Source organism: Pithys albifrons, chromosome 10, assembly GCF_047495875.1.
Source record: "Pithys albifrons albifrons isolate INPA30051 chromosome 10, PitAlb_v1, whole genome shotgun sequence".
Taxonomy (NCBI): Eukaryota; Metazoa; Chordata; class Aves; order Passeriformes; family Thamnophilidae; genus Pithys; species Pithys albifrons.
Window position 1 is genome coordinate 16,905,924 of NC_092467.1, and position 19,771 is coordinate 16,925,694.

General features: G+C 38.2%; 1 protein-coding gene across 1 annotated transcript; it reads right to left on the reverse strand.

Moving 5' to 3' along the window:
• Positions 1–349: 349 nt before the first annotated feature.
• Positions 350–18,929, reverse strand: BRDT (bromodomain testis associated). The gene is made up of 17 exons (XM_071565669.1): positions 18,738–18,929; positions 16,513–16,650; positions 15,651–15,780; positions 14,691–14,863; positions 13,199–13,567; positions 12,058–12,186; positions 11,695–11,883; positions 10,309–10,487; positions 9,942–10,234; positions 9,744–9,854; positions 8,064–8,186; positions 7,153–7,220; positions 5,809–5,985; positions 4,980–5,087; positions 3,551–3,686; positions 1,794–1,867; positions 350–556 (listed from the first exon to the last, which is right to left on the reverse strand). The coding sequence occupies exons 1-17, from the start codon at positions 18,927–18,929 to the stop codon at positions 350–352; spliced, it is 2,796 nt and encodes a 931-aa protein (XP_071421770.1).
• Positions 18,930–19,771: the final 842 nt, after the last annotated feature.

The following is a 19,771-nucleotide window of genomic DNA, read 5'->3' on the forward strand; positions in this document are numbered from 1 at the left end:
TCAATCTGGTTATGACCAGAGGAATTGAGTGTTTCAGGGGACAACTCCTCTCCCCCTCCTACCCCACTCTAACACCCAAACAAATCAACCCTCCCCTTACCCCCCAAAACCAAACTAACAACAACAACAGACATTCCCAAGAAGTTTCTTTGACTGCTGAAATAATACTGATTTGATGGGAAAAAAGCTGCTTTGTGCATTTTGGATGTGCAGTTGTGCTTAGAGTGGTACAGCTCCATGACTTCACCTGATGTTGTCCATTACCTAACCCAAAACACTTGTTCCTGAATAACTAAGCCACCCAGTACCAAACAAGCAAAAACCCAGAGCAATATTTAAACATCTGTGGCTACAAACCTTTTTTTCCCTGTGGAGTGTTTTGCATTTCCATCTCAGATTGCACCTGAGGCCTTTTTAACTCTTGCACTTGCCCACTCCTCTTTAATACTGCTTCCCTGAACTGTCTGAAGCTCTCAGCAGATGCTTTTATTGGAGCTGGAGCCTTCATCGTTTCACATAAACTTATCCAGGAATCTATATTCTTAAGTCCTGCATCCTGAAATTGTTAGGAAAAGGAAAAATATTCTCCAACTACAAACATCCATGACCTGCTTAGTTCTTACCTTAGCACAACATTGTTTGGTTTGGTCTATTTGGAAACATCTACAACAAAATATCCTTGCTTTGGTGCATTATTAGTGCAAGTACAACAGTCTAAACAGACAGATTTTCTTACCCACTTAAGAGCTTCTTTAGGAATATGCTAAAAATTGTTAGCATTTGTAGCTATTCTTTCCCTTTAAGTCCACAACTCTTTTTTCATTTCAGGAAACATGAATTCAAAAGGCTGAGTTTACACAAGGTGCATTGACAATGTTTTAATACAAAGAATATCCATCTAATCTCTGTACATAATCTTTGCATAGCAGTAGTTTTGTATTAGGCTTGTGGGGTTTGTTTGTTTTAAATACCCTTGTTACCCCCATGGCATTTTCTTCACAGCATAAAACCACTGTTCTTAAGAAATTCTGCTTTTAGAAGAAGGTCATGTGCTTATGAAGGAAATACATGTTTTTGGAATTGAATTCAATATGTTAGTTAAGTGCCTAAAGAAAAAATCTAGTAACATTTTAGGTCAACAGATTATATAGAAAACTTTCCAGGTCCATCCGCTAACACGATCTATTAATTTTGATTCAATGTTTTCAAGTACCTGATTACCAGAGAAGAATTTAATAGATAAAAAAATATCTTTGTTCTTCCACTTAATTTAACTTTTGTATGCTAGGAAGTATTTTGTTTAACTTTTATAAATACCTTTGGTCTTTAGGAGTGTTTTGTCTTATTTCAGAAGAGATTTCTCAATAGTACCCAAGACTATGTTCCACACTACTCTTATTTTTGGTCCTGGCTCAGCAAGGGAAAGCATGCTAATAACTTAGATATTAGAACTAGATCAAGGAATGTTAGTTCCTTGTTTAAATATTAAAACTAGGTGGAACAAGCCACATTTTTATGTGACAACATGGACACGTTATTTTTTTATATCTCTCTCAATCATGTATCTTAGGTACTTTACCTTCTGAAATGATGGGAGTCTATAGATTTTTTTTTGTTTTAGCACTAAAAATGAGATAAATCCATACAAATTACAAAAATGCCTAAGACCTATTATATGCTAAATATTCCAGTTGTAAAAGAACAGATTTTTAGACAAGATCCCTGGTGAGGGAGTTACTCAGCCTAGTGAGTACATTCACCTTCTTCTCAAATAGAACTTGATCAACACTCACCTTTTTTGGTAGAAGTTCTGATTTTGGCTTTAGTATGTTTTTATCATTAGGTTTATCATCAGGTATATAATGACCTGACAGAAGAATGAAAAAATATTTTTCACTCATGTCAATGTTATGGATTATATTTCCTCATACTAAAGGGATAAAACTTCAGTCATTCAAGGCATTGACTTAAGAACTTACACTGCAGTTTATTATTATTTGGTTCAGAATGACAGAAATTCTCCCAAACATTTCCTAAGTTTAAGCTGAACTGGACCACTTCTCTGCACTTTTGGACAGAGAAAGGGATAGTTAGCTCAGCTACTTAAGAGAAATTGACTTCTGGTTGATTCTAGGAGTGGTCCCAGTGGAATGCCCAAAAAAGTCTTCAGAAAGTCTCCACACAGCACTTTGCCACTTGCCCCTCTTTAACCCTTTTTCCCTTTGATCCCAGCATTATTTAGGAGTACTTCATTCATTATGTAAACTCACTTCACCTGAAGCTCTCAACCCTAGTTACTTTTAAAAAAAAGCAAACAGGTCACCCAGCAAGGGCTAGTCTTCACATTTCCAGTAGCCCAGAGGATGCACAAAGGCTCTATGCTGTTACCTTTATTATTTAAGTGGGAAAAAACCAACACTATTTTCAAACCAAATATAAACACCACAGGTATTTTCTCTCATTCAGCAATGATCCTCTATGGTAGTTTGAGATGCCTCAGTATTTAAGTAAATGCTCAATAAGAAATGTTGAGGGAACATGTTGGCACACTTTTATTATGTAAAAGAAATGTCTCCCACTGTTTGGATCCAGAGTTCTGAAGGCAAAGTGTCCAACCCTCAGTCAGTTTGTCATAAATGGTTTTTTTCAGAAAGACCTCACAGGCTCAAAACTTTTAAAGTGAAAAGTTATTGGCTGAAGCCATGGACCAAGTGGAGCTGCTGCAAGTCTGAACAAAGCAGGTCAGGTCAGTCTGTGTAGGACTGGGTGTGTTAAGACCATGGAAAGGCTGAAGAGAACACCATGGAACATTAAATCTCCAGGTTTAGAATTGCTTTAATACAATTGAAATATCTCACATTATTCTTTGGCAAAAATTAAAGAGTTCATCATTAAGCAGGCTCTGGCTTTTCATTTCATTTTCAGAAACTTGCTCCCTATCCTGCTTAAAGCTGTACAGGTAGTCTAGAGAGCAAAGAGTAAGGGAAGAACCAAAACACTCATGTCTGGTAACACTGGACTCACAGCGTGGATATCCAGCTCAATTCTTTAGTATGAAATATGTATGAAGAATGGAATGCAGCTCACACAGGGCCTCTGTTCTTGTAATAACTGCAAGTTTTGTTTCATGATGAAAGTCTGTTTGACATTAATTTACTGTCAGACCCTTGTCACCAAGAGTCAGATAATGCAAACTACTCCATATGAAGTTTCAGCAAAAGATATTTTAAAGGCCAGTGAAATTCAACAGAGTGGAGCAGCAGTTCTCAGAGTTCCTGGAAGACAGGGTTACTTATGCCTAGTACTAAATTCAGAAGGCTAAATTCCTACATCAAAAAGTAATTTGCTTTATACATTTTAACAGAGAACAAGAACCAAACTTTTTTTTTTAAGCAACAAATCAAAAAGAAAGAGCAAGGGAAAACATCACTCCCTCCATTATTCTACACACTGGTTGAAGTACAAGTGCTCAGCATTTTATTTCTTTAAACCAGGTTCATATACATACATAACTTTGTGCCCCAATATTACAGTTTTTCACAGCACATACTTTGTTCTTGACTTATTGAATCAGCAGTTCTCACACTGGCCTTGTTTTGAAGTTTATTTGATTTGGCAAGATGTCTTGTTTGCTCATCTTGTTTGCTCCAGTCAGCTCTGTCAACCTGGGAAATTGCATTGGATACCTAGAAGAGAAGCTACACTTCAAAATATATTCTTTAATATGTGTGTTTAGCACATGTGGATTCTTATTATACAGCAGCAGGATTAAAAGTTTAATTCAAAGCAGCAAGTTGTTGCACCTCCAGCTTCTGTAAACAACAGGGAAGAGTTAGATTTCATTCATATTATGGTAACCAAAGCAAGTTTGTATATCACAGCTTTAGAGTTAGAATATGTGCTGCTCAGCCACCCCAGTGATGAAGGGGGTAGACCACGAGAAACCGATACAAGCTCTTTAACCCTTAACACAGCACAACAGAATAAAGTTGTCATAAAGCCAGTTACTGCACTCCAGCTTGTGGATCAGGTCAACTCTGATCTTCAGTTCAGTGGTATTTTTTGTCTGTGCAAGATCACTCTCTATTGTAATCCCTTGAACTGAGGAAGGTGGTGCAGAAACCCGAGGCATAATATACACTACTTGCTACCTTGGACAGCAGACACCAATGGGAAAGGGTGAGCTGCTTTTCTTCCTGACATACAGGACACATCATTATGCTCATAGACTTAAAAGGTAGTTTCTATTCATTTCTGAAAACAAAAGCTACTACAGCCTGGCTAAAGAGGCTACATTTTCAACCATGTTGAGAAAGAACACGGAACACCTTAAGATGGAAGAGGTCATGCTGCAGTAGTATCAACAACTTCCTTTGTTACATGGAGGCCCTTCTAATTAGGATACTCTCCAAAAACATTTTAGGATAGAAATTAACAGAGATTAAATATTTCACAGCCTCATCTAGACCCTGGAAGTCCTGGTTTCCATAGCTTTAGGAAAAGAAATAAAAAGCAACACACATTTCCAGTATAGCCTCTAGAGCCTTCATAGTATTACTGAGTTTGTGAAATTGATACCTCTAGAAAAGCAAAACATCTGTTATAAGCTGCCTACCTTTTGTGAAGCTGTAGGTTTGTGGAGTGGACTTTTAACCTGTAAGTGTGCAAGGGTTACTTAAGTTCAAACTATAGCCCTGAAAAAAAATAAAATAAACTTTATAGTACACCACAAACTTGATCAGCCAAACTTTCCTTTTGTGTTGCTGCCAACAGGAAATGAAGTAATAGCCTGTTAAAGGATAAGAATCCCTTTGATAGAAGGGTTTTAGAAGGGTTTACTTTTGTTGTAAACCTTAAATGGCCTTAATCAAATCAAACTCAAGCCTGGAGTACTATATTACATCTTATTTAAGGGAGTAAGGACGTGCTTTAAAAGACATTCTTTGAAATGAATTCATTGGAGAGAAGCATGTATTCACCTCTGGAAGAGCATATCTGAACTGGAGGACAGGAGACTGATTTGTCTTTGGAGTACTCCAAGGAGTATGCTGGTCTGGAGCATTGTATGGAGCACATACAGCTGAGATTATCCACAAGAAAAAAGTAGGGTATGATTTCTCCCTATCATATGAAGTGCAGTCCTACATCTCAAAATTAGGTCACTGTTTAGATCTCTGGATTAACTTGGTATGAAGCTTTGTATCTTAGCTGTACAATGTAAGAGTTATTTTTAATTAGTTTTTAATTGATTCCTCGGTTAATCAGCTACCAGCTCAAGCTGTCTTTTACCAAAACCTCAGAAGTGTCTGACATTATTAGACCTTTTGAAATGAAGGAGGGAAAAGAAAAGCTCCTTGGATCAAGTTCCTGAGCAACTTCATATATTGGATATGTCTAGACAACAGCAATCAATTCAGAGGGCCTATGGCACCAAGTCTGAAGCTCAGCTAACAGGCATTTCAGACCAGAACTTGAGAGGTGATGATGGGTTTAAGCATATAATTCCTGCCTTAGGGTGTTCAGCACTTCCTGTGACTCTGGGCTTGTTAAGGTATCCTTTTCCATTGGAACACCTCCTCCTGTTTTAATACTACTCTGTCCCACCACAGGTGCCCAGTAATGTGAAATCCTGGCCAATCCTCAGTGCTGCCAAGCCTTCATTTATATCATGCTCTTTGTAATCCATGCCCTGCAAGAACTTTTTCTGTTATCCACTTGATAACCCTCCAAAATTCCAAGATAAACTTGGGCAACACAAGCATCCTGACAGCCATTCTTCCCTCAGCAGTCAAATGCAGCCATAAAGGTGTTACCTGAGGGAGAGTGGGCATTTTGTTCTGGTGGCTTAAGTGATCTATTCTGTAAAGGCTGGAGCCCCTGCTGTACATTGGGAGGTGGCTGCTGCAGTTCAGATGATCCATGATTTTGCAAGCTACTAGTAAGAGATGAGGACTGTGCTTGCAGAACAGCTTTGCAAGATGCCCTCTGTAAACAAAATTGTATTCTCTATAAAGAGATTAGAGTAGTTAATACAGCCAATTTTTTTAATAATGACTTGGTCCCCTTTTCCCACCACTGCTCCCATTTCCACTGTTTATTGGATTCAGTAGTTCTTGTACTGTGATACTAATCCAGCATTTTCTAAGAATTTAGATGACAAAAAGACATGAGTTAAAGTGCACTCACTACCTTGGTCTGACAGACACAGAAAACCCCTGAGAACAAAATGTAACGTGAGGATTTGAAATATGATGTTTGTTGTTACTCAGAGTCAGTTAGGGGCTGTTACAACTGACCAAGCTGACACTTATTTCCCAGATCCTGTTTTTTCAAATTTATTGCTGTCATTCTGTCTCTGCAGAGGCTGCTCTTCTTAAGCAAAAAAAAATGTGTGTTGCATAATTCCTCTCCTCAGTCTTTGCTTATGAACATGCAGAAGAAGCAGGGGAATAATAAATTTGCAGCCTAGTTTCCTGTACTTTAAGGGAAAGCAAGCCTATTGCAAAAAGAGTGAAGGCTTTGCCATGATCTTGCTTTGAAATTCAAGGTCTCTGTCCCTGGCAGCTTTAAGGGAAATTGTAAAAGGCTGCTAACCCTGACAAGAAATAACAATGTAACAAAGAAATTCAATGTAAGAGGCATTAAAAATGATTTCAAGATAAAACTGCTGTTAGTTGTAATAATACCATAGTAATAAGCAGTATTAGAGTATCCTGAACATGAGTGATATATTTTACAATTTATTTTCAGGTGTAGAAGTGAGTGTATTCATAGATAAAGAAAAAACATTTAAGTGGGGTTTGCACTGTTTGCTGGCTCAATTCTATACTCAAAGATCAGTTTTGAGAGGATTTGCCTCTTTTGAGAGTGGGTGGGGTGTGTGAAGCAATTCTTCTCCTCTCCTTCACCCAACACAATTACCACAATGGCTATAAAAGGTAAAAGCCTCATGAGTTCTCTCATCAGTTTATATACAGATGCATAAGCTACTTTTAAAAGACAGATTTGACATCCTCATAGAAAGCAGTCCTACAGAACAAGTAACATTGAAGCCATATTTGTTATTTCCTGATAAAGTTATGTCATTTCCAATACTTTTGTATGTTAAATTTCTTTAGGGCAAAAATATTATATCCATTGCAGTCAGTTTACCTTAGCTTTTTCTATAGAAGCAGGACTGTTCTGCCTGGCTGCAGTCTGTTTTGGACAGGTTTCTGTATCTGTAAATACAGTGAGGTGGGCAGAAAGAGGAGGATGGAAAATACCAAATCAATAATTCACATGTGTTTCATTATTCACACATACAAGGTGTGAGTTGCAGTTGTACCCAGAGAGCCAACTCAAAGAGAAAGGAACATTCTTATCTTGAATACTTGACCTTAGGTTTATGTGTTTAGAGAACTTCTCCCAGATATAAAAGAAGACCACAAAGATTCATGTGGGATCAAGGTCTTTGCTGCCATGGACTTCACTGTGTTTGCTTCCCCACACTACAGAGGGCTGAGCATTTATCTCACCTTACACCTCACACGTTACACAGTTTATCTACATTGTACACCTCCAGTTTGGCAGACCTGTTCTGTCCTAGAAAACTAAAGAGAGTTTTATGTACAGATTTGAGGCAGCTTAAGCCTCAGGGTGGACTTTGGCTCAGTTTAGGGATTAAGCCTTACCCTAAGGTAAGGCATCCATCATACTGCAGACCCAAAGGTGAAAGTGAAGTGAGTGACACTTTCAAAAATGAATCAAAAGTACAAGAACAAACTATAGCCTAATAGTCAATTGTCCAGGTTAGATACAGAACTTTTGCTAGCTTATTTTAGTCCCTAATGATTTTCACTGGTAACTTGAATGGGTGCTGTAGTGGCATTAATTTTTGTTCTTGTTTTTTGTTTTGTTTTTACCTAGAAACTCCGTATCAAGACATTAATTTCATAGCACTGCAATTGAGCCTTCCAAATAGAGCAAACCTTTAACTAAAATCCTTGGTAAGCATGTGGAACAGTAGATGTAACAAAGGGCAGATGATTTGCCTACACAAACACAGCAGTAAACTTTCTGACCTGATTCTGAGTCACTGCTGTCTGAGCAGCTGGAACCACTGCTGGTGCTGCTGCCAGAATCCGAGGAGCTGCTGCTGTCACTCAGTCTGCTTGGTCCAGTACTCGACTCAGTGCTGTTTTCAGCTGCAGGAGAAAAAGACAGAATTTAGAACCACCTGCAGTAGAGTATTCTTCATATACAAGACTAGGGTCAACCTTGTTAGGTGTATTCTCCCTTGTAACAATTCATCTTACTCCACTTCCTTGTCCACTGCCCATTTAGCAGTGGACTTGAGGAAAAAAAAGGCCTCCCTCTGCAGAGGAGAAGGAAGGAATTTACCAGCAGCAAGCTGGCTGGATGGCTGAAATATCCAGGGAGGACCTGTAGTCACACAATTCACAATCCTCAAGTAGGTTAAAACTATGCTGTTTTAAGGCACAATTTGAGCAATTTCCCCCCACAAGCTTGTTTCTGTGCTTGCTGCTGCCAGACTTGCATGTTGAGGTTCTCATCCACAGCCAACACTTCTTTCCAAAACCACACGTACTCCAGAATTGTCATCTCCTGCCACCTCCCCACCATCTGACTATTGTGCATTTGCAGGGTTGATTTAACTCAACCTATATGGATTTTGCAGTCAAAGCTTTTTCAGAGTTGTTGCTCTAATGAAAGCTTTGAAAATGAGAAGTTACATGGACACCTGTTTCCCTGAACACGAGTCTCTGTTAAATACCAGATTAAGCTCTCAAACAAGCCAGATTCCAGTTGTAAAGATTCCCTAGCCTGCCCACTTCTTCTCCCCACAACATATACTTCAAAACTGATTTCAGGTGCTTCTTTAAGCTTTTTTTTTTAGGATGTATTCAAGTCTTTATGTACAGCAGACAGGACAACTTGCTTGAGCTAATGCGGGATGCAAGCCTATGTCTTGTAGGGCTACTTCTGTCATTTCAGCTAACTGGTTTTACACAGGACCTAAATAGATATCCAGTGGAGGGCAATAGTTGCACTTCCTGGTTTAATGAGGAACAGCTTGACCTATAATAACAGCATTGATTATAATAACCTATAATAACTGCATTGATCTATTCCCAGCCCCTGATGAGAACCACCAGCAAGTGTACAGCTCAAGTACGTACTAAATTTCTGGCTTTGATCTTGAAACTCATTATGGCCTGAAAGACTGAATTGATTCTCCTAGGATGCTTTCTTCAGTCTAAGGTAACACAGCACTTCTGTCCCTGACAGGAGTTTTGCCAGTGTGACAGTATTAATGAGACTGCCATCTAACAAGCATGACTGAGTTGAACAGTCTTGAGTCTCTAAACCACATAAAGTGAATTATGAACAAATAGACTGTGTCACCCTCTGCACTCCCCACCATGTTTTCATATGTCAGCATAAAGGGGTTGTTCAGTGTTGCTTAAGCTCTGAATCTGTAACCATCTTTACCTGTAACAAGGTATTAGGAGCAAGAATAAGGAAGATTCTTTACCCAGGACAAGTAAGTGAACAAATTTGCTGTTGTGACTCCAGCTCAGTTGACATAGAAACAATCTTAAGACTAGTGATGGGAAACTTAAGACCCCAACTGTTCTGAGGAAAAAGTCCCCAGATGCATAACAGGACTTAAGTCCAAGGAAAGAATTCCACTTTAAGCTATATCCATTACAAAATAATAAAAATAAAAGCCACATTACACTTGACGTTCTTCTTTGGGTTTAATTGACCGCTGACATCCAGTAGTCTCTTCTCTAGTTCTCGTTTCCTCTCAGAATTCAGTTGTTGTTTTGACTTTGTTGGGTTTTTAGCTGCATGAGAAACAGAAGTTAACAAGGAAGCAAACCATGAAACAAATCTAGTGAGGTTTTTCTTTAAGCATCACTTATGCTACATACCCTGCTGCTTTCTTTGTCTCTTCCTCAAACAGGTTGCCACATATTTCTCTAGTTCTCTGAGTGTTGAAGCATTTAAAGTTTCAAAGTCTATCTCTATTTCATCTGGGTTAGAGTTCCTCAGTGCAGGTTCTCTTGACTGGATTATATGGACTACTTTCCCAAGCTTATCTCCAGGGAGTTTATTTATGTCCAAACTCAACTGTCGTTTTTCATCATAATTCATAGGCTTGGCACCATCTTCATCTTCAGATTTATGTGCCAGCAAGACCTGCTGCATGGTTTTCTTTGACTGACTGCAGGAAAGAAGTATACTGCAGTAACAAGAGTTTAAAATAATTGGACACCCACACAAATCCCTCACACTTACATGTTTAAAGACTGTTTTTTCTTCTTGTGTTTCAGATTTTTCTTCTTTTCAATCAAGCTTTTTATTTTTGCTTTTTCTTTTTTCTTCCTTTTCTCACTTTTAACCTTCCCTTTTCCCTTTTCTGATCTAGATAACCACGGTTTGGTCAAAACCCACAACTGCTGGTGAAGGGCTTTAAGCTATCAAAAGGAAAAAAAAGCTGATAATCTTGGGCAATGTAGGAGGAAGAGTAAACTGGTCCTAAATGCCACAGGGTATTTGTGGCAGCTGAGTGGATATTAATAGGATGCTTGCTTTCCAAATGAAATATATTTTCCAAACATCTTATTATATTGTAAATTATCACAGACTATCCATCTAGAAGATGTAGGGCTACTTATTTTATGAAGACATTTCTAACAGCATGTATCTTTTAGCATTCTTTTAAGAGTGAAAAAAAGAAAAAAACAAACAAAAACCAGTGTAGTAACTTTCAGCAACCTCTCTTTAATTTCAAACACTTGGGATGCACATAAGTGCCTTATTAATTATATCTCCTGCAGCACTGCCAAATTAGGCTAGTGGGACTGGGCTCATGCATCTTAATTTGCAACATAGTATGGTAGTTAGGACATACTAAGAACCTCGGAGAAAAGCTTAACACAACTTTGTTCAAACCTCAGGAACTGGAAGATGGTGAAGTGATGAGAATTAGAATTCAGACACACTGAACTCCTATTGCAAGGCTGGCTCGTACACTTTTGCTTATCCTCCTCTGCCTCCATTCATAGATTGATAATATACCTGTAGTCTGACAAGTACTGAAAAGTGTCCCTTGTTTGACTGGCAGAACAAATGCTAGTTTCCATGAAACTTTATGGATACAGGTAGGCTAAAACCTGTTCAAGCAGAAGCAAGACCCATCCCACCCAATATGAAGCTTGGCTTTGCTTCACTGGTCAGCATGAGATTCCTTCTGTTCTCTCATACTGAACTTTCTGAAGTAGATTTTAATGACTTGCTTTTCTATGGCTCAAAAAGAGACTGAGGATAAGAACAGAGCTCTTCAACCATTTGAAAAAAATGCCTCTGTTGGAAGAATATGCCACTAAGCTCTGTGTGGAGTGTCTGGGGGCTCCCATCATATCACAGGAACGCAGTTTTATTTTTTAAAAAAGTTTCAGAGTCATCTGAAGAAGTGGTAGGCAAGAGCAGTAGAACAATGATTTGCTAAAACCACTTTATAATTGCTGAGGCACTATTCACTTAACTTTCGGTGGTGCTTCCAAACAGAAATAAATTACTAGATTCTCTGAAAAACTGATTTTTGGTGCTAAGCCTTAGAAATGTACAAAAGAGTGGCACTGTCACATAGATCTTGTCATACACATTAACTACTAATCTTACTTGCTTCTGAAGCTTGGCAAGGTGCATTCTTTTTTCCTCCTCGGAGTCTTCAGATGATTTTACTTCTGAAGAGTCATCATTACTACTTTCACTGGAATAAGGTTCTGCCATTTCTCTCACAGGCTGGGGCAGATGAGCACTTGCAACAGGTTCATCAGGAATTTTGGCAAAGTGCATTTCAAAAACATCCTGAAGGGTTAGGTTTGGAACAACATTTTTTTCAGATTTCTAAAATAATTATGAAGTTACTACTGATTTTCTAGAACTACATAGCAACACAGTAGTTAAATAACATCAGTAGATTCGACATCAGGGCATGAGGCTACCTACTCTTTTCCAAGTCTGACTTAAGAGATAACTCACCTGAAGTTTTCTTGCCATGGCAACTATTTCATGGTCTGGAGAATTATGTTTGTAGAAGCTCATGAACATTAATCTAACATCTGTAGCAAATTCTTGTATATCACTATATTCAAAGTTATCCATTTTCTTCTAGAGAAAAAAAAAAAGCATGTTTAGTAGAGAGCATTACCATGAACAGGTAGAGGAAAAGGAGGAAGAAGAATTTTGACATAGAGATTCAGGTTCAGCTTGTATCAACACAGTAAATACTGTAAAAAACATTATGGAAAGGCCTGCTTTTCATTTCAAAATTGTCCCTTTTACAGAGTAAGAAGTTTTTTTCCTCTTTTAAACAGATTTATTAATTGTAATTACAGGAAGAACTTTGTAGCACTGGTTTCAGCACTAAGACAAGACCACTATGTTTGAATGATTTTATTTGGTTATGTCCTCAGCACCTGTTTGATTTTAAGCACAGTATTTACACAAAGCTTATTCCATTACAGCTGGAGTCAAACTAATGGGATAAAAACTGGGAAATAACCTTCATACTGTGCAAGCCAGTTTTCAAGATAGTTCAGTAAACTATTAAAATTTAAGCACCTCCCCTCAGCCCCAGAAGTGGAGCTTAACTGGACTAAGTATAGACATGCCCAGTGTTCACAGAACACTGTCCACATATCTTCCATATAGAAGGGTTGTTTTTCACAAAAAAGGTGAAAATTGTCACAAATATCCAGTGTTGAGGTTCCAGGGCACTTCACCAAGGATATTGAGATTCAGAGAGAAGCAGAAGTTGACAGAATAGAATCGCATTTTGTTTTATAGGGCATTAACAACAGCACTGCATACACAGATATTTTAACATGAAGCCTGCATGGAAGGGCTTCATGGAGATCCTGATTCCCTCACTCCTTATATTAGCTTGTTCAACAGGCAAGTGGATTAGCCACTGTGTGCATGGTCACAACGAGAGACTCCTCAGTAACCTGAGGCTTTATTTGAGACACATAAATATGGCTGGTTTCTATGCCCATTATTTCTTTCAAAGAAGAAGCAGCTTTCATGACACCTTTTCAGCTAACACATTTAAAATCTTCTAATTACACAAGACATGCAAGCAAGCATACAAATAGTCTAATTTCCCCAGAAACACACATACTTTAATGGTTCCTAGGTCTGTAGGGCATTTGGCCGTGCCTTGGTTCTCACCAGTGGAGGAAGATGCCACATCTGCAGGTTTTATGAAAGGCCACGCATATGCTGCATGTTTCTTTGAAAACATTTCTTTAAGTATTGCATTACAATGCTTTAGGTTTTCTGACAACTGAATCTTTTTAATAGTTCCAGGTGACTGAGAATGTGGCAAGGATCTCTTCAGAAGCTTATTTGTTACCACACATTCGCTTTCACCTCTGCATGCTTTAACAGCTTTTCTTTCATTAAACATTGCAGAAGATTCACCACTTGCTGTGACTATTGAAGTAGTAGGAGTAGTAGTGTCAGCCTTCCTTTTCACACCTTTTTTTGCCTGGGAAAAGGAAAAATATACAGGTGTCCAGTACAGTGAGTACTGATCAGTTTTCAGACTACACACACACAGAATAATTTAAAAAGTGTCAGGACTGTTACAGCTGTTGAAGTCAGAGCAGAACATGGCACTTCCACAAGTTTAGACTGAAAACCTACAAGTTATTACAAGATCAGAACACCAAGCTCAACCTTAGATGTAAATGAAAGAACAGGATGTACTTCAGGTCAGGTTGTGGTCAGTTTTTAGCCATTCAAGAATCCAGGAAGCTGGTGGTTATTAAATTACCCACATGATGACTGCCACAGGAAGGGGCAAAAGTACTGCAATTCATTTTAGGCCTCGTTGAGGGCTTTATGTATGTACAAGGTTTATCTTTACTTTTCTTTAACCTGGATAGTATTTGGTTTGGAAGCAAAACAATGTGTGCTTTTTAATTAGTGTTCAGACTCTTCTTGAGTGAAGTGTATACACTGTGGGAGAGCTGGGCACAAATGCCTGTTCCATATTGGAAGAACAAAATGAAAACAAGTCAATACCAAAGAGTTTTTCTGATGAAAAAATGTCAGATGCTCACAAACCATTCAGTTTGCAGTTAACAAGAGTTTGCTTTTGTGAGCTACAAACATCTTTCAGAGTAGTTACACAGTATTTAATCAAACATGCTATTTTTGGAGAACCAAGCATCTGATTTACATTGAAAACATGTGAAGTTATTAAATAGAGCTTTATTTTAAACCTCTATCCTCAAAGTAGCCTCATTACTTCCTCAAGGAAAGAACAGCTCCTCTATTAAGATGAAGCCTGCAGAACTATAGTTATACACTTCAAAAAAGGCCCTCTAAGTTCATTTTGTTTCTTTGAGAACACATTTTAAAACCACATTTATAAGAAAAGATGTACCAAGCAGTAACCCCAATTTCTGCTTAGTTTCTAGAATTAGTATTGGCCCAGTTATTTAACAGAGACCTAGAAGATTTTATAGATATTTCTTACTATATTCTATCACAATAGAAGTTTTGAAAAGCTACTGCAATAAGCATAGCTCTCAAGGTTTTGCTGTTAGTGCCTGAAGGAGCAATTTCAATATCTTCCTTTCTGAAAGTTATTTGAGGAGACTTACTTTTGTTACAGGGACTGCAGCTGGCATTAAAGCAGTCGGCTGGGCTGCAGACAGAGGAGCCAGTGGAGCCTGCTGTCGCTTTTGAGTCATAACTGGAGGCTGCACACTGCTTTCAGCTTGTGTCTGATCTGTGCTTTGTTGGTTTGAAGTCCCAGGGATGGGCTGCTCTGTTTCTGGTTATTTTAATACAGAAGATTTTAAAAGTTAGGTCTTAAATATTGCAGTTAATTTCATTCATGGTCAAACTGAATAGTGGTCAACACCACCACTCTTTCATACCCAAGTGGTACAAATAAATACAAACAAGAGCATTTGTAACTTAAATCTACATGGGTATCATCCTCTATTCAGTACCACTAGTGCCTCAGCTAGAATATTGTACCAAGTTACATGTCATTTGGCTTTAAGGAAGCTGTGGATTAACCTCAGGCAGAAGATTAAAGAGGCATCATACTATGCCCTGTACATTGTAAAAAATTCTTGCCAAGAAGAGAATCGGCTACTGACTTTACTACAAACACATGAAAGACCAAGCAGCAAAGGGTACAAGCTGCATCGTGAAGGCACAAGTTTCCTACGTGTAGCTAATACCCGCATATATTGCTCAGCAGTAATACAGATCTCCACCACTGATCTGAAACCAGTTTAGATCAATATTTTTCTGTATTTGGCTTTGCTGGTTAGATTAATGTCTTTTCCAGCTGTTCTTCTGTTTAGTCCCCATAGATGTTCACACCTATTTGTTTATGTAACACAATGCTGAGCAGCACTATGACATTCTCTGAAACAGAAGTCAGTCACCTTTTAAAAAGAATATAAATCTTCTAAAGCCTTACAGCAGTATTGTTACTTGTCTGATTGTTCTAGAAAGAGTGGAGAACACCCCAGCTGCTCCAGGGTTTGTTTCTGGGTTTTGCTTGCTTGCCATGTTGACAATTCAGCATATAATACAGGCCTTACCTTCTGGCTTCTTTCCTTTCCTCTTTCCTTTATTGAAACTCACTATTTTTTCCTCTGTTGGCATTTGAGCTATTTTCTGCATGAACACTTTTTCTAATTCTTCAGCCATAAACACAATGTCATCACCTGGCTGCAAAATACAGTCAGTCAGTAACATTCAGTAAAGGAGAGGCTGCAGTAATAGGGGCTACCTCAAAATAACCAGACTACAGAATCCTGCTTCAACAGATAGAAAAAAACCATCAGTACCAGAGAGGTCTAGAAGTCCTTGCCACCCCTGTATCCAGAATTTCACTTTAAAACAAATTACTTCACTACTGAAATAATCTTTCTGCCACTGTCCCATTGCAGTCCTTCTACATCACCATTCATGTACAGCAAAGGGAAAACAGGACAGATCTGCAACTCCTTTTTTCACTCCTATATTCTGAAGAAGGCTTTTAAAGCTCAAAGGTACTAAGACACAGCAACAAACACCCAAGCACAGGGGGATGCTCATACTTCATTAGGTTAAACTGGTTGGAGGAACAGAGCATGGTTCAGAGTTGCTGGTGTTCAACTTGTACAGCAGTTACACAGTGCTTGCTATTCAAGCTCTGCAGCAAAACCCCAGAGATTTTGGAGGTGTAATCCACGTACAGAAAAGACTATGCTTTCAGTTGTCATAGCAGCAAGGTAGACTTGTGTTCCCAGTCAATCCTAGCAAAAAAAGCCTCCCCTCCTTTCAGAGAAAATATTTTCCAAAAAATCATAAAGACATTGACTGATTTAGTGCAAGTTCTAATAACCATTTTCTTGTTTTAGACTTGTTGGTATTGCTCAACAGAATCAGTTACTGGGTAAGAGGCTGTGTTTCACATACCTTGTTATACATGTAGCAGTTCAAGAACATAGTTTTAAAGTCTTCAATACATTCTGCAGCTTTTGTGTAGTAATTGTGTTCCATACGCTTTTTTATGGTGCCTAAGTCCATAGGTTTCTTTATAATACTGTAATAATCCTGTGGCATTGAAAGAATGAGTCACCAAAAAGATATCTTAATATTGGGACACAAAGATTTTTACACATTTAGTTATGAAAATTAAATTGCAAGAGAGGAGAATTGCATTATGTCAGAAGCAATATTTTATGTCAAGGAAAACTTTCCCTTATAGTTGAAAGTACCAAAAAGATAAGTGGTCAGGACTCTTCCACCTTCTATTTCCTCCTTGTTTGTCAGGACTCTTCACCTTCATTTCCTACTTGTTCTTCCATATAACATATACCATTCAGAGCCACAAAGAATATTTATCACATGAGTATCCAGAGCTTTACTGATAGTAATACTTAGGAAAACAGTTCTCATTTGTTTTCTCAAAGCCATTTGCCTGAAGTAGCACTCCAGTTTACACAACAGTGAAAAAAGAAGCCAAAAGACAAACTTTGACTGAGACAAGGTCTCAGTCACTAACAAAAAAACTGTCAAGTTTTCACAATTGCTGTCCAAATACTTCATTGCCTGGATTGTATCAGCTCCCCTCTCAGGGTTAGTCTAGTGCAGATGCAAGTAAGAACATGTGGCTAACTTCCTGATGGTGCATTTAAGAAACTGGAACAGAAATGTCTCCACTAAGTTCACATATACTTTGTAATTGTGCCAAGTTACTACTACTACAAGAGTGTTCTAAAGCTGTCCTAACAATCTGTGTTAGTGAAATAAAAAAGCTAAATACATCATAGTGTAGACCACTGAATTTGCCAAAACACAGAGAATTTTTAAATAATGCAGCTAATAATTATTGTCCATTCTGCCATTAGAAGGTTCTAATATCTGGAGGAGAGAGGCAAAGGAGGCAAACACCTTCACTGTCCTTGCCATGGAGCCAGACATCTGCTTGTTACTGTGCGACGGCTGAACTAACACACACTCCCAGAAGTCAAGAGGCTGCCTCAGAAATCCAGAGAGGCAGAACTGGCCCGAAGCCAGCTGCAAATGTTGCTACACTCTGATGGAATGACCCTTAATATTAACCTTATCTGACAGCTCCTTCCAAGAAGGAAAAAAGGGTAAGAAAAGTCACAGAAAGGTAGTCACTTTGACTGTGCTTTTGTACAAACTGACCAAATGAGTTTGTCACAAGAGAACAGCCACAGATAAAGGCTTTTGTTTGCTCTGAACAAAACTAGTGATTTTGTACAATTAGTCCTGCAAATATAAGAAAACTAAATATGAATAATAAAGCTGGTGGAGAGAAAAAGAAATAATCAAAGGAAACATATTGTGGTTTTATTTAACACCTTTTCACTTATCTACCAATAGGAGTATCTTTCAGGTCATTTGAAATACCATTGTGTCAAAAACCTGTGTTTTCATTTATCTGAAATAACATCCAAAACTGGAGTCTAAAGATACCTGAATTAAAACTATTTGTCACAAGACATTATGCTCATGCACTTTATTACAATTAAGTTGTAACATAAATAAATTCCACAAAGCAAGACAGGACAAGAAATTAAGCATCATATCTTCTGTTTCCTAGGAGAACATTTATCACTGTGGTATTATGAGAACCATATCTCTTTCTTTCTTCCCTACTTTTACAGGGACATTTAATTCCTCTAGAAACTTCAGAGCAAGATGATTATGACTTTCATGCATTTGCCTATTTACTTCAGGGCCAATCAGATCTGCTTTCCCATCATAAAGTATTTGACACAGAGCATAGCTAATATTAAAAATAAAAAACTCAAAAGCAAAGGAAAATACTCAATTGCAGTGTTAATAAATAGGTATAAACAAGAAGAAAAGACAGATAATACCAATATCAAGAAACTCTAAGAAGCTTGTCTAAGCATTATTATTACCCCTTATGAAATACTGATGTACTGCAGTCTCAGATCAGAAAACAGATGAGCAAAGATGCAGCATTTCTCTAGGAAAAAACCCCAGTTTTCCTGTAGACTTAATGAGAGCAGTTCACATGTTCAAATGTGAAAGTAACCTTCCATAAGCTGTTACATCAGAAAAAACTGTATTAAACTAACATTAATTCACAAGTTCTGTAAATAATTTATATATTAATACTCCTATTCCAAAATGGTTCTTACAGGAAGATTCAGCGCTGCTGCATCCACAGGCTGGTGGAATGGCCAGGAATAGTTGTGTCTCCAGATGGCTTTCATGACCACCCTCTGTAAGTACTGAAGTTGGTTTGTTTGACAGCCACTGCTTTTGTTATTTAGGTATTCTGGTGGAGGAGGGTTAGTAATAATGGAATGGTGTTGACTTGAAACAGACATCTTTAGAGTTTGTATATCCACTTGTTCAGAGATTGTTATGCACCTAACCTGAAGGAAAAACAAAAGACAGAAGTATTCAGTGAAGATATTAGATTTAATGCTGCTTACATGTTCACTTGTGTTTGTAGAGTGTCAATAGTGTAGCTACAGGCACATCTGCATGTTCTAAGCATGGCATTTGTTTTACAGTGCATTTTTGGATATACTGTACCCCTAGAGTCTAGAAATACGTCCTAGCTTTCTGCTAAGAAAAACTGATAGCATGGTATGGAGCATATAATGAGTTTCAAAAAATGTCACAGTAAGCAGAAAGTTGCTTTTATCAGCACACAGCTAGAATAGTATCTATGGCCCAGTCTTACAACTGTAACATCCCATCAGATACTGCACATCACACATCTGACATTTTCATTTGTTCTTTATTTCAGCATTCAAAAGGATACCTTTTCTCAAACAGCTCCTGAAGCTAAAGGGACATTCCAATTTCTCCCTGTGTGTGGGGAACAGCTTGGATTGGAAAGGACATTTTAAACATCCAGTCCAACCCCTCTGCCATGGGCAGGGACACATTCCAATAGACCAGGCTGATCAAAGCCCCATCTAGCCTGGCCTTGAAAACTCCCAGGAATGGTACATCACCACCCTCACAGTGAAGAATTTCCCTCAAAGTATCCAATCTAAACTTACTCTTTCAGTTTAAAGACATTCCCCCCATTCTATCACTTACATGCTCCTGTCAAAAGAGCCTCTCCAGCTCCTCTGTAGGCCCCATTTAGGTACTGGAAAGGGCTCTAAGGTCTCCCCAGAACTTGCTCTTCCCCAGGCTGAACAATCCCAGTTCT